The sequence below is a fragment of the Lagopus leucura genome, unplaced genomic scaffold (assembly GCF_019238085.1).
Source record: "Lagopus leucura isolate 7727_CA_CO unplaced genomic scaffold, USGS_WTPT01 Super-Scaffold_774, whole genome shotgun sequence".
In the NCBI taxonomy this organism is placed as follows: domain Eukaryota; kingdom Metazoa; phylum Chordata; class Aves; order Galliformes; family Phasianidae; genus Lagopus; species Lagopus leucura.
The window spans coordinates 5,528,646-5,556,133 of record NW_024962258.1 but is presented as its reverse complement, the minus strand read 5'-3'; the positions used below and the strand labels follow the sequence as shown (position 1 = coordinate 5,556,133).

The 27,488-nt window shown below is 43.7% G+C and overlaps 2 protein-coding genes across 2 annotated transcripts; one reads left to right on the top strand and one right to left on the bottom strand.

Annotated features, from left to right (window-relative positions):
• The first annotated feature begins 14 nt into the window (after positions 1 to 14).
• On the top strand, positions 15 to 9,627 carry NANS (N-acetylneuraminate synthase). The gene is made up of 5 exons (XM_042864884.1): positions 15 to 131; positions 4,997 to 5,096; positions 5,813 to 5,967; positions 7,002 to 7,268; positions 7,851 to 9,627. Exons 1-5 carry the CDS (start codon positions 15 to 17, stop codon positions 8,058 to 8,060), a joined length of 849 nt encoding a protein of 282 aa, XP_042720818.1. The 3' UTR covers positions 8,061 to 9,627.
• Positions 9,628 to 11,163: 1,536 nt separating this feature from the next.
• On the bottom strand, positions 11,164 to 18,793 carry TRIM14 (tripartite motif containing 14). The gene is made up of 6 exons (XM_042864901.1): positions 18,614 to 18,793; positions 16,602 to 16,697; positions 16,217 to 16,450; positions 15,453 to 15,615; positions 14,091 to 14,183; positions 11,164 to 12,109 (listed from the first exon to the last, which is right to left on the bottom strand). The coding sequence occupies exons 1-6, from the start codon at positions 18,791 to 18,793 to the stop codon at positions 11,574 to 11,576; spliced, it is 1,302 nt and encodes a 433-aa protein (XP_042720835.1). The 3' UTR covers positions 11,164 to 11,573.
• Between the last annotated feature and the right edge of the window lie 8,695 nt (positions 18,794 to 27,488).

Here is a 27,488-nt window from a genome sequence, read left to right as displayed (position 1 = left end):
GCGCCAAGGGCTTGATGGGGAGCCGGCGGAGAGGGCAGCGGAAAGGGGTTGTGGGGCCGGGAACGCGCAGGCTTGGCTGTGGGAGCGCGCGCGGTAGCCGCGGGGCCGATAGCGGTCGCATGACTTTGTCAGTACGGAGTTGCGTCACTGCCGCGTCGTAGCACCGCTTAACCGTACTACGCCTGGGGTGGTAGTGAGCCGCAGGGCTCGGAGAATCGTAGAATCCTTTATGCTGGGAAAGACCTCTGAGAAGTCCAAGTGTTAACCAAGTACGGCCAAGTCTGCCACTAAACTACAGAAGTGTTAAGGATGGAAAAGACCTCTAAGATCACAGAGCCCAGCCATCAGCCCATCCCCACCATGCCCAGCAACCACACCTCTCACAATTCTTGAACACCTCCAAGGACTGTGACTCTCCCACCTCCATGAGCAGCCTGTGCCAGTGCAGCACCACTCTTTGAGAAGGCATTTTTCTTATAGCCAACTAGCCCTCCTCTCATGCAACTTGAGGCTATTCCCTCTTGTGCTATTGCTGTGACCTGGGAGAAGAGGCTGACTCCCATTTCTTCACAGCCTCCTTTCACAGAGTTGGAGAGATCAACAAAGATCAAAATAAGCCTCCGTCAGTGTCATCCAATCTGGCTCCTGTTTCGTAATCCAACGCACAGGACCACACAAAATCCAAACCCTATGTCTGAGAACGTTGCCCAAACACTTCTCAAAAGCCAGCAGGTGCCATGGCACTGCCCAGGAGAAGTGTCTTGGTGTCAGTCCTATAGCCCCCCATGGGCCGAGCGCTGCAGAATGAGCCAGTGGAAGCATCCATGTGCAGTCGTATGTTTTCTTTCTGATAGCTGAAAGCTTAACCTATGCATACCATGTGTTAGGCGTCTTGGAACAGTATACTGTGGACAGTAATTCTGATTTTCTACCGAGATCTATGGCAAGGCCTCTGCCTCCACTTAGGTGCTGCCCGTAAGTCAGTACGTGTCACAGTACATTAGACATAAGCCACCCAGTCCTACCTTGTAGTCCCATTCCAACATGGTTCTGAAATTGGCCAAATGCAGAAAAAAGCAACCCTGGAAGTCAGTTTTTACCTACATGAAAGACATGGTGAGGCAAACTGCAGGCTGAGGTACATTTTGTTCTGTTAGTTACATTTTGCTAGGAAGGTGGTACAGACTGGTCCCTGCATATTGCTGAGTCATTTAAAGCATGCCTGGTTTCTCCAGTGAAAACTCAGAATCTAGCATGGCAGTAGGCTGAACTTCTGTCAGTTTTATCTTCTAGGAAGAATAGAACTGTGTCATTTATTTTAATGAATCTCCAGCAGCCACAGGAAAGTGAAGGAATAAAGAGCAACAGCAGCAACTATGTCCTTCATTTATAACAGAAGACTGTAAAAATGACACTCCCCCATGAAGCGCATGTCATGCTCATGCTGAAATTTACTGGCCTTGACCCTTAATTTGTCCTGAAAGCACACTCCCATGTACATTTTAATCACTCTTCCTCCCTTTTACATAAGCACACAAAAAGGTAGAATAGTCTTATTGTTCCTATTCAAGCGTTTGAGTGAATTTGGGATATAAATGTAGCAACTTCCTCTTCTGCTTTTTTAGTCTTTCTTAGCCCGGTGGGGGATTCCGGATGACTTAATGCCACGAGTACAAAGAGAATACTGTCATTTCAAATAAAAAGCAAATCTGCATACTTGCTTGTCTTAAAATTGCATGATGAAGGATGAAACATAAGCAAAATAATAAGCTTGCAATTGGCAATAAAATTATCTGAGTTAAATCAGAAAGGATAACTTAATGTTACTGGCTTTTGAGGCAGAGAAAATTGCAGTGGGTTATTAGATCTACTTTGATGATAAATTCTTCAAGTATTTTTGCACTATCAAAACTATTGTTTTGTTCCTGCTTTCTTACCAACAAAAGAAGTAGAAATACATTGTTTCCTAAAGGCATATATCACATCTTAGACTGTAGACTATAGCAATAGTGCCCTTTGTAATTCATTCATGGTGACTTACATGCCAGGGAGACTAGTACAAGAATGTTATATGAATAACACTTTATGGAAAGACTACATGACACACAGGCTACAAATGACTTTAAGGATAGTGCAATTTCTCCCCACTCTTTGTAACAGAATGACTTATAATTCTCCCTTCTAAAAATACTGTCCTCTATTTTTAAAGTAATTCTAAAAAGATGTTTTCAAGCATTTAGCAAAATATGACAGCAGTTATGTACTTCCAACATTAAGAAAATAATTTCAACAGAGTACTGGAATCGTAGAATGGTTTTGATTGAAGAAATTAGAGATTTAGTAGAACAGATGTTTCCAGAGCAGAAAATTTAAATGCCAGTACTTTCAGCTCCCTCTTAACTCATTTGGCATGCAAATGAGACAGGCACAGTCTAGCTGACATCTGGACATGTACCGCATCTCTCTGAGAATTTTCTAGCTAGTCTTATTTCGCAGAAGCTGATGGTTTTGGCAATTAGAAAGGAAGGGCACGTGTTGGCTAGAATCTGGTCCCCCGAAATCAATAAAAATATTCCTCAACCATCAAGCTATAGACAGAAGTCAGAAAAAAAAAAAAAATTCCATGCTAAGGAATCTAATATTTTGCTTGCTACTTGCTCACAAGTTACAGGAGCCAGAAAGAACTGTCTTGAGAAGCACAGGAAGCTTACAGCATCTGTCTCCTTCACAGCAGCTATTCTGCACATCATTTAACATCACGCTGCAAGTTTCTTCGAAGCAAATGCACAGAGATCACTAAGCACACACTGACTCAGGCAGTTAAAGCCACAGCTAACAAGAAATGGCATAAATAAGCATGTTTGCCATGATGGGAATGAGATACGAGATATCATATGAATGACAGAAAATCAATACCTTGAAAGTAAACTCTGGGGAACATGAGATTATAAGGCCCCATTTTGAATGGATTGACTGGGGCTAAATAACCCAGAGAAAATAACAAAATTTAGATGTTTCGGAAAGGAATTAGACATTAAGAATGTCATTGGTATTTTTGTTTGTTGTTTTTCCATCAAAAGAAGTGGCAAACAAATCACAGACTCTAAGAATTATTCAGCTAAGAGGAGACCTCCTGAGATTGTCTATTCCAATGTGCTTGCTTAAGCTGTATCAACATGAATATGTTCTTGGCAGGACTGTGCAGGACTGCACCCACTTTCTGGGCAACCTGTTTGAGTGTCTGTCTTCACAGTAAATAAAGGTTTTTCTTCAATATGAGGTGTGCTCGTATTGAATTTTTTTTTTTTTTTTTAATTTGTTTCTAATGGCTATTGTTCTGTCAATGTGCTGTACAAAGAAGAGTCCCCCTGAACCATCACTTGTCCAGACTAAGTAGTTCAATCTCTCTCAACCTTCCACATGAAAGATGCTTCTCAGGTAAAAGTCTCATTAACAAGAGGAAAAAAATCTAACCAATGTAGAACAGCTGAAGACTGTAAGAAGCCATGGTGTATAAAATTTGTTTAAGCAACTCTCCTCTGGCATCCACACTAACAAGGAGGCTGATGGCATTGTAGGGCTGCTCTCGATCACCTCTGATATGACATGGGATATTTCCTTAAGACTGGAGCAGAGCAAGTGTCTCTCCTATACTGTATCTGAGGTGCAGGTATTTGGCATCAGCATGAACACATTTACAGGTATTGTTTTCCATCTTTTTCTGCAACTGGATATCCAAATGATCTTTTGTCCCTGCTGATGGCAATGGGGTTGGTCTGGACGATATTTAAAGAGCCTTCCAATCTGAATCATTGTGAGATCCATTTCATCATTCTGCTTCAAGAACTACTGCACAGAAAAGTCTTTTGAACTCTTCACCAGTGAAAGATGACCATGTCCGGATTCAACAAAGCAATGATCCATATATCTGACTTTACATTTTCTCACCCTTTTAAAATGCCCTGCACATCATATTCTTTCATCCAAAAGAATACACATCAGCCAACCCGGCAGGGAAAAAGACTAGTTTACCACAGAGACTAACTTCCTAGTATGTCTGATCAAACAGATAGCAACCGAGCAGGAAGTAACCCGCTATCTTTGTGCTGTAAAACCTAGCCTTTACTTCTTCTGATATAACTGAAAGAAGCTGTTTAGCTTACAGCAAAAGCTATAAATTCTTCCAGCCCTTTAAGGTACATGACCAACTGACCATTCAGTTAAAAGTTTCCCCTCAGTAGCACTTAAACAACAAAGACATTGACCAAATAGTTTTCCATCAAGTTTTCAGGACCACAGTCAAACCACTGTTATACAGATTTGATCCAGACTTGTTCTGCTCACAAAAAAAAACAGTTTATGACTGGTCCTTGCCAGCAAAGAATTTGCAGGTAGGGCCATAATCGTATACAAAAGTAGGAACAGAACTTGCTGAACTGGTGAAGGGGCTCTGTCGACAGAGCCAAGGTGTCAGACATGCTCCCCATCCCGTGGCCTGCTCTTATGATGAGTGGCTCCAACCTGGGTCCACCCTTACAGTCACATACTGAGCATAAGTGTCAAGAACTTGTCTGCATTCCATAGGCCAGCCTCACCCCTTCACCAGGTGCTCAATCAACAGTTTCAGCCAGGACATTACAGTTTTCCTGCTGTCTGTAAGGACACCTACTGTCCACCTGGCTTCTGTTCATTAGTAACTATACTGGAATCATATTTGACCCAGAGTTTCTTAATTGTTAACCTACAGACCAACCTTCATAAGCAGAATGGTGCATCTGCTTTGGAATTTATGTGACCTACCTTTCCGTTTATTTTGTACCTTAGATATTCTGGACTAATATAATTTGAGGGTTATGTATACGTGCCCCATGTAATTAAACTTTGCTTTTGCTATTTTGCAGGGTTGGCTTGTTGATGATTCTTCTCTGTCATTAACCCAGCTGAACTGGCGTGTTGAAAAATAGCAATTTTTATTTATTTATCTATTTTCTTGCAGATGGCTGTAGAATTTCTTCATGAATTGGATGTTCCATTTTTCAAAGTAGGATCAGGAGATACAAATAATTTCCCATATTTGGAAAAGACTGCAAAGAAAGGTAAGCATTATCTACTGAGCAGTATTTGCAGAATCACAAGTTATAGGGGCTGGAGGGAACCTCAGAAGGTCCGTGAGTCCAACTGTCTGATAAAGCACATTTGCTACAGCAGGTTGCACAGAAAAATGACCAGGTAAATTTTGAATATCTCCAGAGAAGGACACTGCACAGTGTCTCTGGGTAGCCTGTTCCACTGCTCTGTCACACTCACAGTAAAGAAGTTTTTCTTTGTGCTCAGATGGAACTTCTTATGTTCTGGATTGTGCCCACTGCCCCTTGTTCTGTCACTGGGCACCAGTGAAGTGAGCTTGGCCCCATCCACTTGACTCCTGTCCATTTTCGCATTTTCAGTTGATCCTCTTTTAGCTTTCTCCAGGCTGAACAGCCCCAGGTCTCTCAGCCTTTCCTCCTGGCGGAGATGTTCCAGGCCTCTCGTCATCTTTGTGCCCCTCTACTGGACTCTCCCTGGATTTTCCCTGTCTTTCATGAACTGGGGAACCCAGTCTCATTAAACTTCGTAGTTTCACAGTGTCTCACCAGTTCAGTTATTATGTATTTGCTTCGCTTAACTTTGGGGAAAAACAAAAAGCCAAAAAAATCACCCATCTTCCTTTTCTAGTTCAACCAAATGCATTGCAGAATTTCAGTTAAGCCTGTGCAGATTTCTTAGGGATCTAAACTTGAAATCTAGGCAAAACATTTGTTTTAATGGCTAGGACGCCCAATGGTGATTTCCAGCGGGATGCAGTCGATGAACACAATGCACCAGGTGTATCAGATTGTGAAGCCCATCAATCCAAACTTCTGCTTCCTGCAGTGCACCAGTGCCTACCCGCTTCAGCCTGAGGACGTCAATCTCCGTGTTATATCGGTCAGTGAATAAGTAAGAGTGCTATTGGCACAGTACCACAGAAGGCCTGTGCGCTTCCATTGCGCTCTGTTTCCAGGTCTTACACATGCTCGAGTTTGCCTCTGAGAGGTGGGAAAGTGCATCGTGGTCCTCTAATTCCACCTGGCCTTGAAGTAAAACTATTAACTGGGTCCTGTTTTGGCAGAACTGAGCTTTCAGGAATACGATAGGAGAGATTGCTTTAGGGGCTATGCAGTTAAATAGAAGGGAGCTGAAGGTGAGCGTGAGCTTTGAAAAGGAGAGAAAAGGATGTGGACGGTTACCTCACCTCTGGGAGGGTGTGTGGAACTGAGGACGTGATTCTCAGTTGGGAGCTCAATCGCATAATTCCATTAAAAAGGCTCTGTGTGAATATCAGAGCCGTGAGAGAAAATGGATTATAATTTCCTTTGAAACTATTGCTTGGATGTGCCTGGTGGCCGATGCAGGAAAATGTTCCCAGGTCGGCCAGCGTTCAAACATCTGCCCAGCTTTATGCACGCAGTGTTTGTTAGCTTGAGGATATCTGGACGTGACTGTATTTAACTGCCTGTAGGACTGAATAACTCCTGTGTTGCTGCGGAAAGGACTGCTTCAGATTTGAAACATGGGAAGGTGCACCATCTGCTTTGAACGCAGGTTAAGCTTAACAAGGTGTTGGGTTCTTGGATGAAAAAAACTCCATTTGCACAACTTACAGCTGGGTGGGCTTTTAAGACCTTGAAGAGCACAAATAAATTAGAAAGACATGGTTGAAGGAAGGGATGCCATGCAGAGGGACCTTGAGAGGCTATGAAGGTGGACCTGATGAGGTTCAACACGGCAAAGTACAAAGTTTTGCACTTGGGCTGGAGGAATCCTGGGCATCCTAGGCATGCTTCATCCTGAGCATAACCAACAGCTTGTTTTGTGGCACAGAAACTGCCCGTGTGTTCACTGCAGTTATTACTGTTAAATTGGCTCTGTCTTTGAAATTGCTGCCTTGGCAACTGAGACCAACTCTGTCGTGGTTCCAGGCATATCAGTCAGCTTTTCCCGACATCCCCATTGGCTATTCAGGGCACGAAACCGGCATTGCCATTTCGGTGGCAGCTGTTGCTCTGGGTGCAAAAGTGGTGGAGCGTCACGTGACTCTCGACAAAACATGGAAAGGAAGTGACCACCAGGCTTCCCTGGAGCCAAAGGAACTGGCAGAGCTGGTGAAAGCCATCCGTACCGTGGAAAAAGCAATGGGTTCTCCAATCAAACAGCTCTTGCCTTGTGAAATGGCTTGCAATGAAAAGGTAACTCCTGCTTTTGATTCGCAGTCTGTAACTCCCGTGCAGAAAAACAGCAGCCAATGCTTGGGTTTGTGGTGTGAAGGTCTCCGTTTTTGTGCAGTGTTTTGCCTCTGGACTCTAATAAATTTTCCACTGCAAAGGAGCAGAGCACTTATTACACTGCGCTTATTGCACTGTAACTTTAAGGCAGATCTGCATTTCTTATCATGTGCCATTTCTGTCGGTTTTAAGTTCAGTGGAGTTTTATGGATGTCCCCTGTGACTAACTCCCTTGAGCAGTAAATTCGTGTGAATGCACAAGCTCTGTTTACACGAAGCTAGAATGCTCATCAGTCTACTCAGATTCCTTCCGTTCTGATTCTGGGAAATGCCAGTGAGATCTTGTCTGAATTCAGTAAGGACTTAAGTTTTCCCATCAGCCTTGTTACAGTAAACATTTCCATACTAACTCAAGCTTCTTGTAGAGTTATAAGTTAAGCAACAGGTTGGGCAACCCTTTCTCAGGTAGCTTATAATTTTGTGGTCCACTTCTGGTGCCTACAATTCTGTTTGACTTAAATGTTGTTTTTATTTTCTCCTTTGTAGCTGGGGAAGTCTGTTGTGGCAAAAGTGACCATTCCCGAAGGAACCGTACTGACACTTGACATGCTGACAGTGAAAGTAGGAGAGCCTAAGGGATTTGCTCCAGAAGCCATCTTTGATCTGGTGGGCCAGAAGGCTAAGACAACAATTGAAGAAGATGAAACCATCACTGAGCAGGCAGTGGAAAATCATGTCAAGAAAGTGAAGTGCTAAACCTAAGCCCTCCATTTGATATTTTATGATGTCAGTCTGTCCTACTGCACAACATGTTCTAGTGACATGGTGGGTTAGAAAGGATTGAAGAAGATGAACGTTTTCAGGGTTTGTTCTGCAGCAAGTTTTCGCAACTAGGGGATATAAATTATGAAAAGCAATTTTATTAGAAACTGCATAGTACTGTGTCTAGAAAACACCATGTTCCTCCTCTTCCATTCCACTTTGATTACTTTGGATTTCTTGCCAAATCTGTGACCGAGGTCTACTGTTTTCTAGCTTTCCTTTTCTGATAAGAATACACTAATCCTAAAAATCTGTCTGTACTTGAATTGTTCTGTTACTGTAAAGTCTCTCTTCTGCCATTTGCTTTAATACCATGATTACAGGATGCAAGTTCGTGTTAAATGCAAAGAGAGAAATTACCTAAACTAAACAGACAGCTTCATACATGCAGTATGATAGATTCTTCTTAAGATATGTCTTTTAAAAAAAAGTCTCAAGTTAAAGGAACGGGTGGCAGGAACCTGCTTGAGGAATAGAAGTGGACAAACTCACAGAAGTGCAGCAGTATAGAGAAGGGAGATAATTGTCTATTCCTGTGATGCCACTCTTTCAAAAGCCAGCTCCTTGAGGAAAGCTAGGTTCCAGTATGCACTTACCTTCTCAAAAGCAGTACCAACAAAGTCAGTGAATTGGATATGTAGACAGCTCCCATTTAAGGAGCTAGAAAAGGAGCCTTTTTGTACTTTTTATAAGCTGAAAGGCAAGACAGCAAGCAAAATTCACCCAGGATGGATCAGTGGAAGTAAATTTAATCTGTGCTTCCAGGAATTGGCAAAAGCATCTGTCAGATTACTGAACCTTGGCATCCTAATAAATTCTGCTGTGCAGCTTCTCTATTTGTGTGTGAGGACAGCTGCTCAGGTAAGAAATCAGATGCTAGTAAGGATTTTGCAGCCTCCTTTTTGCACGAAGATCCTGTCTTCGGATTAAGCCCCCCTCCCCCTTCCTTACATGCTGCTCTTTAAAACAGCTGAAGCAAGCTGCTTGACTAGATCACCTCACTGACTAGGTCACAGCATGATTGCCAGCGCTCCTCTGCGCACTGCACTCTTGCTGTACAGGTTCTTTTCAAGTAAGAAGTGCAGTCTCTCTGCCTATTGTTTTTGTTTGGGCAGGACCAGATGGCAGCAGGTATAACACATCTCTCAACTAGCTTGATAAGCACGAAATCACCTTGGTGTTACCAGTATGTGTTTGTCTATGACAGAATCAATTGCTAGTTACAGTTATTATGGTTATTGATCTTGATCATGGATTGGTAAGATGTCTTGAATCTGATGGTGATGTTTCTGTGCCTGTAAGTAGTTTACTTTCCAAATGTGTACTTTTCTGCAGTTCTGAAGAGTCGTAGTTCTATCTTTAAACTGGGAAGAAGCTGTTTGAATCATGTGCTTGTGACTGTCTGTGAGTGCTGATGCAGTATGCTTGCCTTACGTTAAGAAACAACTGTTGAATTTTTTTAAATGGCAAATTTTAAAAATAAATCCGGCTTTCAAAACAAGTAACTCTTTTTGCATTTCAATCTGTAGTAAGATCTTGCCTTTGCTAGCAGCAGAGAGGAGTCAATGGCCTTTAGTGTTTGAATCACCAAAGATTACCTGGCTTGCTTCAAGCAGTGCTTTTTCAGGTTAACAGTACACCTGGTCCAATAATCTTTGGAGACTATGTTTTTATCAGTTTTCCAGGACTTAAAACATCATACAATCACTTAGGTTAGAAAAGACCTTCAGGAACATCACATCCAAACATCAGACTGGCATACAAAATCTTAGCACTAAACTATCTCTCCTACAGCCACGTCCACATCTCTCTTAAGTATCTCAAGGGATGGGGACACTACCAGTTCCCTGAACAGCTTGTTCCAGTGTTTAACCACCCTCTACATGAAAAAATGTGTAATATAAAATTTCAACCTTCCCTGGCACAACTTGAGGCCTTATGTTCTACAACTCGCAACCTGAGAGAAGAGATGGATAACCTTCTCTTTGCAGCCTTCTTTCAGGTAATTGCAGAGAATTGTGAGGTCTCCCCTTGACCTCTTCTTTACTAAACAACCCCAGTTCTCTCTGTTGGTTCTGGTATGTCTTGTTTTCTAGTCCCTTCACCTGCTTTATTTTGTTGCTCTTCTCTGCACACACTTGAACAACTGATTGTCCTTCTAGTGAGAGGACTAAAGCTGCATGCACTATTGGAGGTGTGGTCTCACCAGTGGACAAGGGGACAATCACTTCCTTAGCTGTGCTAGCCACACTGTTTCATTCATAGGACAGGATGCCATTGGCCTTTATTTCCTGGGCAGATTTCTGGTTCATTCTCAGCCACCTTCACCAAAACGTCAGGTCCTTTGCTTTCCCAAGCCTGCGCTACTATACAGAGTTGCAACTCAACTGCAATACCCATCATTTGGCCTCACTGGCTGTCATGAGGTTGGACTTTGTCCATTGACTTTGTCCAGTCTATCTGGGTCTCTCTGGAGACTGAATACCTTTAAGCAATCAATATTCCAACCTAAATTGGTATTGTTTGCAAACTTACAGAGGGAGTTCTTGATCCCTTCATCCAAACCATTGACAGAAATATTTAAACTAGCCTCAGCACTCATCCTGGAACATACCACTGGTGACTGGCCACTAACTGAATAGAACACTGTTAACTAGACTGGGAAAAATAATAAATCACTACCCCTACAGAGAAATGGCAGATGAAAAGTAATCCTTGTGAACCGTCTCTGCTAGTTTTATATGCATTTATTTCCATCCAGCAACAGTTGAAGAGACTTGAAATAGGAAACAATAATTTAAGCACAAGTGCCTCAATAACCTAGTATTTTCAGAGCATCTGTGGGTTCTCTAGTTTCAGTTTCTACTAAAGATGTGCAAAACTGTTTCTCTTGCTTCCACTCTTGGTGTGTGAAGGAAAAGAGTTAGGGCCAGCTAGAACGTCACTTCAGACTGTCAAAGTAGGATTAGCTTGTGGTTATTGTGTGGCTGCTTCAGTGCTCACTCTACTTAAGGCAAATTAATCTAATACCATGAACAAGTGCAACACCTCCAACCTCATAATAGGATGGAGCTGGAAAAAACAACATCAATAAACAAGAAGACCTGACAGTGGTTTTCAGGTTCAAATCTGAGTTTTAATAAGCATTTTTTCAAGCGATGACCAGACTTTTTCTACTTTGCAAGTTTGAATCAAGTACAAAAATACAATGCAAGGCACTTTAGGTGACACACTGACATCATTTATAAATGGCAGATCAAACTCCTCCAGTGAAAATACAGGTAGGTACTACTTTACTTAAAAACTGCTGATTTTTCTTGAACTTTCCTGCTAACTTCTAGAAGTGCCACAGTTCAATCTTCATATGACATACATGTAAATCACTACTAAAGCGGCTTTCAAATTTAAAAAAACCATGAGAGAGTAGGCTTTATTTTACTTCATTCCTTATGTTAGCTTCCATATTCCAATGGACCCTTCCCAGAGCCTCAAAGCTGGGTAAACTGGCTCTGTGAACTTGCAGCGGAAGGTGTGCAAATGTGTCATGCCATCAGTAACATTATAGAATGAAAGAATTCCGGCTTCATAATCCAGAAAAATGCCAATGCGATCAGGATCATCTTCTATCAAGAGAGGGATCCTCTCCCCCCTGTGAAATGCCCAGTATTCAAGATCAAACTTCTTAATACACCAAGATGCTCTATTCCAGCCGAGTCGGCAGCTTTCAGAGTCTCCTTTCCTGCCAATGGAAGGATAGGCTGCACCAATCCACCACCCAGCTCCGGCATGAAGGAGGTCAACTTCCCAGTAATGGCTCCCAGAGAGGAATGCATCTCTGCTTAGAACTTGCCATAATTTATCAAACCTCTGGGGACCACAAGGGTAGAATATTCTTCTCCAGTTACAGCTTACTGTAAGACGGTCATCAGACAACTTCAGTCTTGGATGAAGGCTATCGTATTCCCAGGTTGGTGATCTTGCATCTGCAATCAAAACCATAAATGTACTTGCTATGTTTATCATGCCCTTTGAAAAAGGTCCAACTTACATACAAAAAGCCTGCAAAGGAACCCACAGCTGGTAGTGTCTTGGAAACTGTGATTTTGCAAGGAGTAAGAGACATTTCTTCTAGGAAGCACTGTGCTGTCTATATGCAGTAGTGCTTTGAAGTTGCACAGTCTTTAATGCAGGTCAGTAAAAGACATATTTAGGTCCGTATGTGTGTGTTTCACAAATGAGATGAAGTATACAAATAGGTAGGCTATTAACACTGAGAGCTTCTGCTTATAAGCAGAATGTTGGAGACTGCTACCGTGATGATAGCCTAGGAGTTTTAGACAGCAGTGGAGCAGACTCATGGGTTGTGAGACCTCATTCCAGTGAGATCTCCTTTGAAAAACAGGCTAGGAATCTGTTTCACAGAGTCTCACGGCTCAAAGCAGAAGCATCATGTACGTAGCAAAGAAACAACCTACCACCTCCCAGAAGGTCTGCAGCAGTTCACCTAACACGTCATTTACAGCAGAAAAATTTCAGCCTGGAACTACACTCCAAAAACCACTGAATGCAGCAGCAGGCTCTTTTCACCATGAAGCAGGACAGAAATCAGAAAGCCAGAAAAAAGACCCCCAGAAAGAAAGTACTACACATGAATAATGACTAAAAAATACAGCTGCACTTCACACTTCCCTGCCTTACTGTGACTCCTAGCAATGGCTGTTTAAAATACACAGAGCAGTGGTGCACCAATAGGTATTCTTTGATACATGGCTTTACTAATAGATTGTCTTGATCTGGGCAGGATCACAGCACACACTTGCAAAGATGTACAGAAAGAGTTGCTGATGTGTGATGCATGTGTGAAGATGCTAGAGGACCCACTGCTGGTAATTCTGCAGCCCTCACACTGTACCTGTGCACTGCAAATGAAGGGAGAAGTAAATGGCACTGTTTGCGCAGTGCTAACTGAAGAATTCTCTAAACAAAAAGAAAGGCACCATGATTTTAATTCTGGCATTGTGACTGTAAACAAACTAAAACTTCCAAAACCATGGGGCTCGGTCTCATACATGCAACATCAACATCTTATTATTCTGATCACTGTACTTTAGTGGCGAAGTGCGAGTCAGAAAAGCCAGTACTGGCTTTCCTGTGGTCTGAATAGGTGTTCAGATAGGTGAATACCACAGGTACTAACACACACCTGTGTGCACAGCTGGTGACAAAAGACAGGAGCTGGAAATCATTTATGTAGGTAAAAAGGGCATGCTGCAGGATTCTTTCTTGTGAATGACTGACTGTCTTTGGGTCTTGGCTCCAAGTCACCCTCAGAAAGGTCAGAGCTGGGGATGCCAAGTTTGTGCAGAGTACAAGAGACACAGGGAGAGAAAGATACTTGAACTCCAGTCTCACTTTAAAGCAGGGATGATACAAAAGTCCCGGCTACAGTGTCTGCTTCTTTTCTAGAAGCAGAGGTCAAAGGGGACCGCTTAAGTGTGTAACTGGAAGAAGATGGCTCTACTCTCAAGGTTTTAAAAATAAAACATAATGGGGAATGTTTTTCAAGAGCATGAAAAGCTGCGCAAATTAGTGATCTCTGCTCATGAAACTTGCCTGAGAACTTAGATTTTCACAAAGTGCATTGCTACTGAATCTCAAGCAAACACAAATAAATTCATTGCTTAAGAAAAAGAAAACAAAACAAAAACAAAGGACCAAACAGTATCAAGATGATAGTTCTGAATAAAACACTGGACCAAAATTCCACGGACAGAAAATAAAATTTCTTTCCCAACATGGGGTACAGAAAATCATAGTGAATTTCAGGCAAGGCTGAGAACTTGATCCTCCTAAACATCAGAGCTCTTCTAAAAGAAAAGACAGTGGCAGCACACATTCATTGGCTGCTTCAGTGGATGGACCAATAGTGTCTGGGGCCTCCTAGCTTTGATTAACCACACTTACGTTTTAAGAAAAGCATCCGATCAACAGGAGACACGGTTTTCAGCATTGTTCCAGGCTCCCTCTTTGAGGTGGCATTAAGGCTACTGAATACATCTGGGCAGAGATGAAAGGGGACAGCTTAGGTAAGTATGTAAATGGAAGAAGATGGCTCTACTCTCAAACATTTTAAAATAAAACACCACGGGGGATCTTATGAGATGCGTTATTTGCTTCTCTTCTATGTGTTTTGAATTCCACCCACATCTTGAGGAAGATCATGGAGTCACATCTTGTCTTCCATCAGACAATCTGTGATACTTTTCCTGGAGAAGGGCCACTTGCTGTACATGCTTTTTTCCTTATACTCTTTGGATAGCATGGGGATGCTGGATCCTAGTGATGCAAAGGAAACTACACAACCCAGCACAACCCCAAGTAAGCACCTTGAAAAGCACACCACTGTCAATTGGTAACACAAGACAACTCCAGATAGTAGTCGTAGTGCACCTCCATGGCACTATCTAGTAACTTTCCACTCATCATGCAGTAACCTTTCAGGTTTGGTCAGATATTTTCCCCCAGCACTCTGCTGCACTCTGTACTGTTTTTGGCTGCAACTCTCAGAAAAAAAGTATTATTATATCTTATATATAGATACAGATATAGATATTAGTATCATTAAAAGGTAGCTGGGTATATTCTGATGGTCACTGTGACCCCACTGGCCCATAACTCAGCTACTGTCAGGATTATGTGCTTTGTGGCTCTATGTTGGGGATCTCCTTGCCTTAGTCATGACAAACAACATCATTAAGGATGAAATACCAATTCAAAGAAGCTCAAAGGAGAAGATGATAGCCCACCTTTAAAGTACCAAAAAACAGATTTTTTTTTCTTTTTTTTTTTTTTAAATTGACTGGAACAGAAATATCACTAGGTACATCAAATACAAAAAGTGTCCATTTTTCACGTTCCCAGTGTCTCAGGTCTGCCGTGAGTCCCACCAGAGCATACACACCCAACAGTAACTGTGAAAGGACAGATCAGTTGTGTTGTGCAGGTGTGATGGTCTAGGGATAGAAACAGCATAAGTTCAACAGGAAGAAAATATCCATAATGAAATAACTGATAGAACTGGGAAAAACATCAAAGTAACTTGAAGGCATGAAAAAGACCTTTTCTAGAATTAAAAGAGCACAAGTTTCTTCATCACCAGAGCTATAGCAATGTTACACCAATGCTGTCAAAGAACCGCATCCACGCCTAAGAAGTCCTTGTTTTTCCAGCTCTCTGTTTATCTAGTAGAAGATCCTGCTCCTACTTAGAGACCCCTATTCAGGAGAGCAGGATAATGCAAAATTCAATGCACTCTCCCAGGTATACCTTCTTTAAGCCGAACTTCTAGTGGTTTTCTCAGAATGGACTGAAGAAATTTCATGAGACATGAATAATGGTTGAGTATGTGCTCAAATGAGAGAGGTATTGGATGCCACTGTTCTGGCGGTCTTCTTGAATCTTGCATTTCCTTCTCAATTTCTGTGCATTTCTGAGGGCAGAAAAACAAATGAGTACAGTCAGCAGCACAAACGGATTCTTCCCTCCCAGCTCCTACACACAGGGGCAAAGAGCTCCGACGCGAGATGAACTAGGCCACAACAAGTACAGCTGGCTGTGCCTTCTTAACAGCTCATTAGGAAAAAGGTGAACCTTCATCTGTAGGCAGGAGGAGCACCGCCGCCTCCAGCAAAATGATGGCAACTGCTCAAGGATACTGGCATTGCTTGCAGTCAAAGGAATGAGACAACTTAGCCTCAGACTGCCAGAAAGTGCTGTCTGTCCTCAAACAGCTTTATTACACTGCCCAAGGAAAGACTTGAAACAGTGTTAATGTTCAAGACGATCAAGCATGCCTAATTCTCATTTCATATGTGCTTGTAAGTATAAAGAATCTCCTTTAGACCTGAAATTAATGCATGAACCTAACAGTCCAACCATTAGGAACCAAACTGGTCCACCAAAGCAGCTAGAAAACAAAAAAACACAGTGAGAAAGATTATCCTTGCAGATGGATCTGTAGAAGCCAGCCACCAGAGCAGTCTACCAGGGACTAAGAGGGTAAGAGGTGGGAAGAGAACACACAATAGCACCTCCAGGAACTGAATAGGATCACTGTACTGCTGTATCTCTCTGATTCGCCGTGAGAATGCCTCCAGGACTGCAAGCTCTTCTTGACAGGACTGCACCTGCTGACCATGTGCTTCAAGGGCCTGTTGAGTCTTTTCATCAATGACACTTCTTGCCAGTCTCTCCTCTTCCTGAAGCAGTACCTGGAGCTGTGTCACTCTGTCCAACAGCTGCTGTTTGCTTGTAGCAGCATGTGCCTATAGATGAAGCAGAAGAGTGCCTCCATAGTCAAACTCTCCTTCCCTAGAGAAGCAGCACCTGTCTGGGTCTTTGAAGAGCCATAGACAGAGAGAAAAATATCTCTCCTGTGAAAATGATCAACTAGTACAGTAGCAAACCACGCTTTACCTTTAGATCATCAGCAGCTTGCTCTACATTCCTTCTGTTACCAGCTTCTTGCTCTTTTCTCGCTTCTAGATTCCTCAAACACACTGTGAGGAGCTCCTAAGCAGTAAAAATAAAATAAATCATAGAAATTACAAAATATAAGATAAAATCTGTTTCATAACATTTGTTTTGTGTGTGTATACATATAAATATAGCTTTCTTTTCTAGCAAGCAAGTATGTTACTGAAACAGTCTATAGGGCTATCCAGTAAGGCTAGTGGCAACACAACATAAATATTTTATTACTTCACCTTCTTCCCCGTGGGCAGCTAAGCAAGCACCTTCATTCAGATCATCTGTGGAAAGCTCTGTCTGTTGTCACAAAAACAGTGAATGTTCAAGACATTTGTGAAAAAGAGCAGTAAGAAACAGCCACCACAGTGATGCTGTGGTCAATGACTGTAACAACCAGTACTTAAAGCTCAGCATCTCCAGTATCTGTGCTGTGCCCTGCAGCGTACTAAGCAACACAGCTCTGCTGCAGCTGCCCCCACAGTTCTTCAACCACAGCCCGCTGTGGACTGAACAGGTGCACTCAGTGATGCCTTTTTGTTATTAGTACCCCAACCCTCATCAGTGCACGAGTGCTGCACACAGAGCATCCCAGCAGTACAGGTAAGGCAGCTCCGCAGCTATAGCCATGTCAGCACACTCACTCAGCACCAATTTGTTATTTGGTTTTGACAAGAGCCAGATGATAAATGGGCTGCAGGCAAAACCAGAGAGCTCACAGCTGACAGTCCCCTGCACACATACGTACATGCAAGCAGACGAATGCTCTACCTGTGTGGAACCAAGAACTCAGGCCATGCCATCTCTCCCAGCCTCAACTTTCCCATCTCAATGTCCCTGACGAACTGAAGGGTTGTGCTCCACCTGATGATGCAGGAGCTTTGCTGTGCCCAGTGATCAGAGGGCAGGGAGCATCCTGACTAGTGATACTGAACATGCTTGGCTCCAAGGAATAACCAGCTGATGGACCCTGCACAGCTGTTGTCATCTCCTCCTGGCAGCCCCAGTTCGCACTTCCTAGCAGTGCTGAGGAAGACTGTCAGCCTTGTAGCTGTCTCAACAGATCAAAACAAAATTGCTGGTCCAAAGATGATCCCTAAGGCTATGACGATTGTTGAGACACATCTGCACCTGAAATCTCTGCCTCAAGGCCAGCAGATGTCAGCAGAGACATACTGTTACACCTGCATTCAAGTTTCTGTCTTGCTCACTTCTTCTGGTCCAGAAGCCAGCAGGTGTTACCTGCCAGCAGTGTCCATACCCACAGGCCGCAGCACGATGCATCTCTGTGGTTTGGTGGGACAGAGCAAGTGCTCCTTGCCATGACCAAAGCAGTACTTGATAGCACGGTGGTGTCCCAGCAGTTGCTGTGCAGGGCTAGCACAGCATCACGGCCTTCTGTGTTTCTCCCTCTGCCTCTGCAGTGAAAGTTTCACTGTGCCGGGAGCAGCACACCCCTGATGATCGCCCAACCCAACCGTGCCCCATAACGCCACGCCCAGCAATACAATGCAGAGCAGGTATTTGGGCGCATGACCCAGCCGGTGCTCAGGAGTTGGCTGGACATTAATCTGACCGCAGGAGGCGGCGAGCCTCTGTCCTGCCTCCTTTGTCTCGTTTTCTTCCTCTCGCCTTCCCCTTCTCCTCTGCCCGCTGAACTACATTTATAGTGACCCACGAGTTCCCCAGCTCTCGCCCTTCTCTTCCTCCGCCGTGCAAGGCAGCGCAGCCGAGCCGACCGGCGGACAGACCCCGCGCCTCTCTCTGCCCCTGTCCCCACCCACCGTCCCCTCGCGCAGCAGCAGCGCACCGCACGCACTCCCGCAGCCCTCCGAGCCCACCGCCGACAGCGGAAAACCCATGCGCGCTCACCCCGGGCAAGAAAGGCGCAAAAGAAAAGGCTCCGATCGGGAGCGGGAAGTCCGCGGCACGGAGCCGTCCCGCAGCACGGCGCGGCTCACCTGCTTGTCGCGGGCCGCCTGAAGCAGCAGGCGGGCGTCGTGGCCGCGGTGCGGACCAAGCGCCGGGCAGAGGGCGCAGACACAGCGGCCGCAGTCCCCGCAGAAGAGTTCCAGCGGCCGCCCCGAGTGCACGGCGCAGCCCCGCGGCCCTGCCGCCGCCCACGGCTGCCCCTGCGCCATGGCGGATGCGGAGTAGTGCGGGTGCTGCTGCCGGGGGCGGGCCCGGGCTGCTGTGCTTTCCGTATTGATAAGGGCATTTGAGAGTGCGTTTCAAGAGTGCTGAAAAAGTTGTGCGGGTTTTTTTTTTTTTTTAATTTATTATTATTATTTTTTTTTAATACTTGCGACTCCATATTCAGTCGACATAAATGCATCTTTTCAAATGGAATGTATAGAGTCGCAAGCAGACTCGAAGAAATACTTGACTGTGTGTCTCTGCCAGACCTTTGTGAGCCCCATCTGACCAGAGAAATGTATCTCTCGCTTCACAGCCACACCTTATCCACGCCATTGCTTTGTGGCAGTATGCACACTGGTGAATTTTTCAAGGATGAAGCACGGGAAGAGTAAGATTTCACCAGAAATCTCTGATGAATATCTTGAGGGATCGCTAACAGTGACAGCCACTGCCACTGAACCAGCCTGATGCATTAGTTTCACAAAAACATGGTCAGATATCTTACTAGTTTTATGTATTTGTTGTTCTCTTTTTTATGTTGAAAATATTTTAAATAAGATTTGTTACTTATATATACTAACTGCAGTATGTATTTTACAAGGGCTGCTCTGAATGTAATGCCTCCTATCTATCTGATTACATTGACCCACGCTGCCAGAGGCAGATGGTGCTAGGGCCGTAGAAGATGAATGTTCCCACCAATATCCCATCACATGTTGCAGCTGTGTGACAGGTGGCAGCAGAGGGGCACTCTGACACAGTGGCATCTGACACAGAAGTGCATGTGGAGTGAAGGGATGGAACTGAATTCCTTCACGTGGAAAAAAATGGCACCCACTGACTTTCATCAATGCTTACTGCACACTTATACTAAACACTATATACTAAACAGTAACAGACTAAACAGTAGGTGTGAGCACCGTGAGGCTGTGGGTGGTTTGTCTCAGCAACAGTGCTGTTGGAACAGCCATCATCTCCGCTGGTGCAAATTTTACAATTGCTTGTGTTCATCACTGGCAAAAAAAAAAAAAAAAAAAAGAAAAAAAAAAGAAAAAAAAAAGTGCATAGCTAATGGTAAGGACCATGTTGAAAAATTGTGCTTTGTAGCTGAGAATTTGCTCTTTCAAATTGTATTGTGTTCTTTGTATGATAGCATGGAAATAAATAGGAGGCATTGCTTTCAGGATGACCTACATATATGCAGCCCAAGACAATTTCTGTTTACTCAGTGTGGCCCAGGCATCCCAAAAGGTTGGACACATATAATCTAGTCCAGCCATCAACCCATCACCACCCTGCCCATTAGCCATGTCAGCCAACTCCATGGAACTCCACGTGGTGTTTTCCTGTCTTATCTCCATGATGTTTATGCTTACGTATTTCTCCAGTCTATCAGAGGCCCTTTGCAGAGCAGCCCCAGCTTTCTGCCTCCCAGCTGAAATTACACCAGGCTTGTGGGAGGGCATATTCTGTCCTATTGCCCTAGCTGTTGATAAGGATGTCAAACAGCATTGGCACAGCACTGGCCCCTGAGGAAGGGTGCTGGCACCCAGCTGCTGCCTGGACTTTGCACACCTGATGGCATTGCTCTGTGTGCAGTATTCCACCCTCTGCTCTCCCTGTCCTCATTTTGGCTGAGGATGTGACTGAAGTGCACGCCTTGCAGCATTTCAACTTGCAGGTTAGGAGTATCTGGGGCACTATTTTCATGTCACGGATCACTTTCATAAAGGAACCTTTTGAGCTAGGCTCTCTCAGCTTTTTGATGGTCTTCATTTATGAGTTTTGAGGAGCAAGCTACAATAAAACTGAAATGTTTGCACAAACAGCAGAGGTTGGCCAGGTGCTGACACCACGTGCTGTACTTTCACCCCCATTCTTTGCTGCTGAACACCATGGGTGTTCAGTGAACACTGTTGCACTATGGCTGTGAGGAGCTGCAGGAGCAGGAGGAGCCTGCATGTAGCTCCCAGTTTGTTCCTCTGCTTGGAGGAGCCCTGTTGAAACAGGACTCATGTGCTTCAGGCACTCCCTGGAGGTGTTCAAGAACTATGTGGATGTGGCTCGGAGGCTGGTAGTTGGACTTGATGATCTTAGAGACCTTTCCAGCCTCAGTGATCCTATGATTTTTTTTGCAGCCTTATGCAAAAGAACGAGAACACTACTTTGGCGAAGGCATTGAGGACTGCAGTTTGAAGAGGCAGATAGGCAACATCTGTAGACATCAACCAGTGGTGAGTCCCTGCCACACAGAGTGGGTCTTCAGCAAGATGAAGAAAAAAATTCTGTATCAAACCAGTGTGCCCTCAGTAATAGTTGCCCTTCCTCTGGTGTGAAAAGGAAAACAATTCTTCCTGCAGAATCAGAATTTCTTTTGTTTTCTTCTTCCTCATCATTAACCATCTTGGAGATGGGGGATGCACAAAGTTTTAATCACCGTTCATTCCAGGCCAGTGAGCTGTCTGGCATCTTTTTCATATGTCTGCATATTTTAAGTAACCTAACTTTACAACAGATTTGGAAGTGTCTTAAAATTGCTGCAGCAGTTACATTTTCATGTTCAAGTTTCATTTTCCTGAAACAGAAATCAAACTTGGAAGTTCTTGTTTTTACTGGCACTGAATGCTCTTTGTGTTTTAACATATTCATTAAGGAAGCAAATGAAAGTAAGAGTTCTTTTTAACTCATTATAATCATAGAATCATCATAGTTGGAAAAGATCTCTAAGATCGTCCAGTCCAACTGTCCGCCTAACAGCAACATTTCCCACATCTTTCACCACAGCTGCTTATACTTAGGTCAGCCATATGGAGGAATGTTTCCCTCCTGCCCAAGTCAGGTTTTCATATAGATCCTCTTGAATTTATTCAAACACAAACCATTACAGATGGTGTGTTTCTGGAGCTCAGGGATGTAATGTAATAAGGCACTGGATGCTAAGATTCTCCATGGCATCAGTTACTGCAAAATTAATTGAATGCAAAGCTTTGGGCTCATTTTGGAGAGGTCCATTGCAGGATCTCACCTCTGGAGCAGTACCCAGGAAGGCCTGCAGCCCAGAGGTCTACAGTACACTGGTTCTCAAGGAACATGGTCCACAGTCAGCATGAGCAAATCTCATCTATACGTTAAACTTCAGATACCAAAGCAGATCACACAGAATCACAGAATCACAGAATCACAGAATTGTAGGGGTTGGAAGGAACCTCCAGAGATCATCGAGTCCAACCCCCTGCCAAAGCAGGTTCCCTACACCAGGTCGCACAGGTAGGCATCCAGGCAGGTCTTGAACATCTCCAGAGAAGGAGACTCCAAACCTCCCTGGGCAGCCTGTTCCAGTGCTCCGTCACCTCACTGTAAAGAAGTTCTTGTGCACATTTGTGCAGAACTTCCTGTGCTGCAGTTTCTGGCCGTTTCCCCTTTTCCTGTCTCCACTCACCACCGAAAAGAGACTGGCCTCACCATTCTGCCCCCCACACCTTAGATATTTATGGAGCTGGATCAGGTCCCCTCTCAGTCTTCTTTTCTCAAGGCTGAACAGACCCACTTCACTCAGCCTTTCTTCATAGGAGAGATGCTCCAGGCCCTTCACCATCTTTGTGGCCCTCCGCTGGACTCTTTCCAAGAGATCCCTGTCTTTTTTGTACTGGGGAGCCCAGAACTGGACACAGTACTCCAGATGAGGCCTTACCAGGGCAGAGTAGAGGGGGAGGATCACCTCCCTCAACCTGCTGGCCACGCTCTTTTTGATGCACCCCAGGATGCCATTGGCCCTCTTGGCCACAAGGGCACACTGCTGGCTCATGGCCAACCTGTCATCCACCAGGACACCCAGGTAATCATCTGCTCTTTAAGGATTAAGACAGATTATACTTCCACTTCAGACATGGAGTCCTTGCAAAAGAGCATCCTGCTTCCTCTGGCTGATACCAGTGGTTAACCATCTCCACATTGATCTCTGGTTTGCCTGAAGGCTTGAGTACCTGGTCCTTCACCCTGCCCCCATCCCTTGGGTTTGACTTAAGTTATACAGCAATTCTGCATTTGTTTTGCTATTCTTGTATTAAAATAATATGAAACTTGACTTCTTGAGCAAATAAGACAAAAAAGAGTGCAGAATTGCATGACCTACACAAACACTATTGTAACAAATGTTTGTTTAGCATCCTCCATGCATTTCTCAGGCATACTATTTGTACTACTCAGTAAATGTTAAGCGCTACAGAAGTTATACGATTTTCTGTCCTTTCGTGTATAGTTAATGACTTCGTACATTGCAGACATAGATCAAATGTCATGCTAACACCTCTCACTTGTTGAATCAGACACCCCATCAAGAATTCAGATAGATGGCCTGTTGATAGAATTCTTAAGTACACGAATGAATGAGCAATCATCCATGAGCAAAGCTGACATTTTCATATGGATGCTGCTATTTGGTGAAGACAAGACAACATCCTCTGCAGTTCTTAACAGCTTTGCACCTTTTTTTGCAGACTGATGGTCCTCTACCTTGAAGTTTTACTGAAAAAAAGAGCAAACATTTGCTTCCAGGTTGTGCAAACTCCTGTCCCAGTTTATCTCCTTGAATCCGTTCATGCTGTCCTTGCAGAGGAAGATGAATGGCCATCAGCAGAAAATATATTTTTTGAATTTGGCCTTGGTCCATGGGAGGAAAATCATATTGCAACATGTCTTACATAAGAATATAGGACCAGGCAAATTCATTCGTGTAATGAAATCATACATCCTCCAAATGCTGCTGGCTCTCCATGTCAGAATAGACTAAGGTGGAAAGAGTTGCTGAAGAGTACTAACAATCTTCTGTACACAGAATAGGTGAGGCCTATAGTCAAAAGCAGGTCATAATTGTACAACATTGGGAAAATTTTGCCTGAATATCTTCCTCAATAATCTTTACTCCAAGTAGAGACAGAGGGCAGTCTCCAGCTCTCTCTCCCCCCATACTTCTCAAAGTATCAGGGATCGGAGCACCCCCCTTTATATCCCTATCCCTCGACAGTGTTGTTTCTCCTCGCTTCCTCACTGGCTGAAGTATTGAGGTTACAGACTTTCTGGTCCACCCAATATACATTCTCCCTTGTATGTGACCCTCTCTTGTATCATGTGTCACATATGTAATTAATTAACTCTGACTTCATGCAGCCCGGGGAGGAGAAGTTAATTACACTACTGAATTTGCTCAGCATGTCCAAAGTTTGTAAGTTCAAATTGTTGATAGACCTTCATAACTAAAATCTGGCTTGGTGAGGATGTGCAGACACCAGCTGGATAGGAATCTGCAAGCTTCTGCACAAGTCTGTGAGCAAGGGCATCTTGTTTGTAAGCCTTTGTATAAATAATGTTGTTAGCCTTTTGTAAGCCTCTTTTGTTTCACATGAAGAGTAAAAGCAAGATATAAGAGAGCTACTGTAAAAGAGTTACTGTAAAAACACATGCTTTATAAGCACCAGTACACACAATTATGACCTTAATTATTACGGTTTTATGAATTTTAAAATAAATGCTTTCTAAATCACTATGCAAAACTATTGCAGCTCTTACTTTTCATTCATTTACTTGTTTGTTTTTAAGATGGTAAGCCATACAAACATTATGCCATGTATATAGTTTTGTATTGTAGCCTGATGCTTGAAATACATTTTGTTTCCTTGTTTTGAGCACAGGTCTTTCTCATTTCACTTGTTGGTCTCAGCTCTTAAACGGAGCACTTACCTTTGTTTATTGAAAAGATTGCACGATGGCCTGAATTCCTGCTACTGAAATAAGCTCTGAATTGCCTAACTTCTCTCCCCACATCCCCCTCTCCAATGAAACAAACATCCTCCAGACCACAGCAAACCTGTTTTGGTGAGTGTATTTCTCCAGGCTGCATATCCTGTCCTTTGGAAAGCATTTTACCCAGTTCCTGTACCTGAAAAGAGCTTGATTTTGTCCTGTAATACTGTGCAAGAGAACAGCATGTGAGATAGCCCTGGCTCAAATCAAGCGATCTTGGTTTTCACCTAATTTCTCACCAGTAACGTGACCCCAGGCCCACTTGGACTCCCGCTACTTCCAGCTGGGTTCTCTCCAGGCTGTGGGGATGCTGGCCAGTCCAAAGCAACGTACTTTAAGCTAAAGAGCATACACTCTAAAACATGCTCCCCTAATACCCACTGCATTCTGGCACACAGGAGGAACAGCAGCAAAAACAAAAGTAATGCCACTGCTGAAAGTCATTGTGTTTTCCGTCTGGAGGCATCTTAGCAGAGCTATTCAAATAGCAACGTTACAGGCTGCCCAGGGAGGTGGTGGAGTCACTATAACTAGAGGTGTTCAAGAACCGTGTGGATGCTTGTGGCATTGAGGGACGTGGTCAGTGGGCACGGTGGGAATGGGCTGAAGGCTGAATTTGGTGATTCCAGAAGTCATTTCCAACCTTAATGATTCTACGTTACTAATAACAAAAGACTTTAATGAATGGTGACGTGAGTAAGCCAGTTTGACATTTCGGGTAACACTGCTGACCCAGTGCTGCCCTCCCAAGGCCACGGCAGCAGACATCACCATGACTTCAGGACAGGCTGATGTCCGTGATTGGCCCTATACTTGATTTTCATCAGTTGTTTGCTGTATCATCACCACTTTAAAAAGATCCTTTGTAGTATCAAGTCCACATAACTAAGTAAATCAGGAAATCTGTGGTCTGGGAAATCTAGTTGGTGGACATTCCTGCAGGCTTAAGCACAGTTGTTGTTGCACATGCTATATTGATTTATGAATAAAATAAAGGAGTACAAATGCAGCTGAATAGGCCAGTAGGAAAATTGCTTGCATGTATGAATGCAAAATGTCAATGAGTCACATATGAAGTCAGTGTATGAGGAAAAAAATAGGAATGCTGTGAGAGAGAAATGTGTGCACGAAATGCTGGAAATGCTGAAAAAAATCTTGTAGTGTGCCTGCTGTCTCTCAGAGCACTCACAGGCAGCCAGACTGGGCTGGTGAACGCAGTGACTGAGTATTTTTGGTAAACCTCGCTGTGGGAAGAATGCTCACTGTGTCCATCAGACACTGCATCTTCTTTCACTGCTATTACTGCAGTAAAATGAGCTGCTGCAGGGCCGTCTGTAGCTGGTGGCACACATGGAATTATGTGTGTGTTTTGCCAGTGGACAGGGCAAAGTGAGATAAATTCATTAAATAAGTGAATTTATCTTTACTTACGTTTAGAGCAATAAAATAATAACTGAAATAATATAGCAGGAATAAAACAAAGCAAGGTGATGCACGTAATCATTACTGCACAAAACTAACCACAGCGATTAAGAAACATCACCAATTGCCTTCATTCTTCTCCATCATCCAGATCTGCAGTTTCTGGAGAGCCTCTGCTGCAGTGAGGATTTGGAGAACATTTCCTGGCAGCTGAGAGTTCCTACACAGTGCGTCCACTCGGAGGTGAGGCCTCCAGTGTCGCTGCAAGCAGGTCCAGCTCTTATGTTGCTGAATAAACAAACTTACATAACTTAAAGGGAGGTGAAATTTGGTTTCATTCTCCTTTTGAATTCCACCTAAGAGGAATCAGGGAATGTTTGTGTACTTGTAGGCCTTGACACCAAGCTTCTGAACAAGGAAAGGTTAATACACTCTGAAAATGTTCTACCTAAGCTACATATCTTGCCAATGATCAGACACTAATATTATATAATGCTTGGTTGTGAGGTTCATCTGGAGGTCAGCTTTGGTTTGGGGCCTTAGTACTTCAGTGTGCTAAGTGGAACTTTGAGGAAAGGTTTAACAGCTCAGAAGTCAACATGACAGCACCCAGACAACTTGATGCTGCTCATCTGATGCTTATTACATACCATTGACCTTCGCTGTCCCTGATGGGCCTCTGCATAGTTAACACACCTTTAATGGCTGGACTTCCCTTGTGGTGCCGTGGTGGCACTTTTTCTCTCCAAGCTGTTAATCAGCTCTTCATTCCAAAACAAAAAATAATAAAAATACTAAATTTAAAAATGCTGTATTTGGTCCTGGGTACCAGGAGGATAATGGTTCCCAAGTTCATTCAGAGAAAAGGGAAGCTGCACTGCAAAACATAGCAGGTTGTGAGTGGCATAGCGCAATCCATGCAAACCCTGCACAGGAAGGCTGTTAGGCAGAACACGGCTTTTTAGAATTGATAACAGAGTCTGTTGCATGTCTGATAAAGCACAGTGCTTTGTGGATGCGGCAGCTGACAGGGGAAGTTCCTCATATTCTTACATAAATCAAAACCTACAAAGTTAGCAAAGGAAATTGGACAAAATCTACAGCAGTGCCAGTGTCCCTGATTATACAAGGCCATCTTTAGAGTATAGATAAGGAGTAGGGAACTCCATCTGCTTTCAAGCATACCATCATTCCTAAATCAGCTGATATGCACTATGGACAAGGAAAGAACGCCAATCAGATGCAAAAAGATGGCACAGCTGGAGGTCGTGGGGTTGTTTGCACTGCGATGGGAGCTGTTGGGGAAGGAAGATTCCAGCAGCGGCCAGTAGGTGAAACACAGAAGAAAAGGGTCACAAGAATACACAAGGGATGCAGAATCTGAAGATGGTGGTGCGACTTACCCAAAATGAATGACAGAAATTGTCAGCTAAACTCCAGGAATGCCAGAAAACTCAGGTGAAGAGGTAAAGCAGT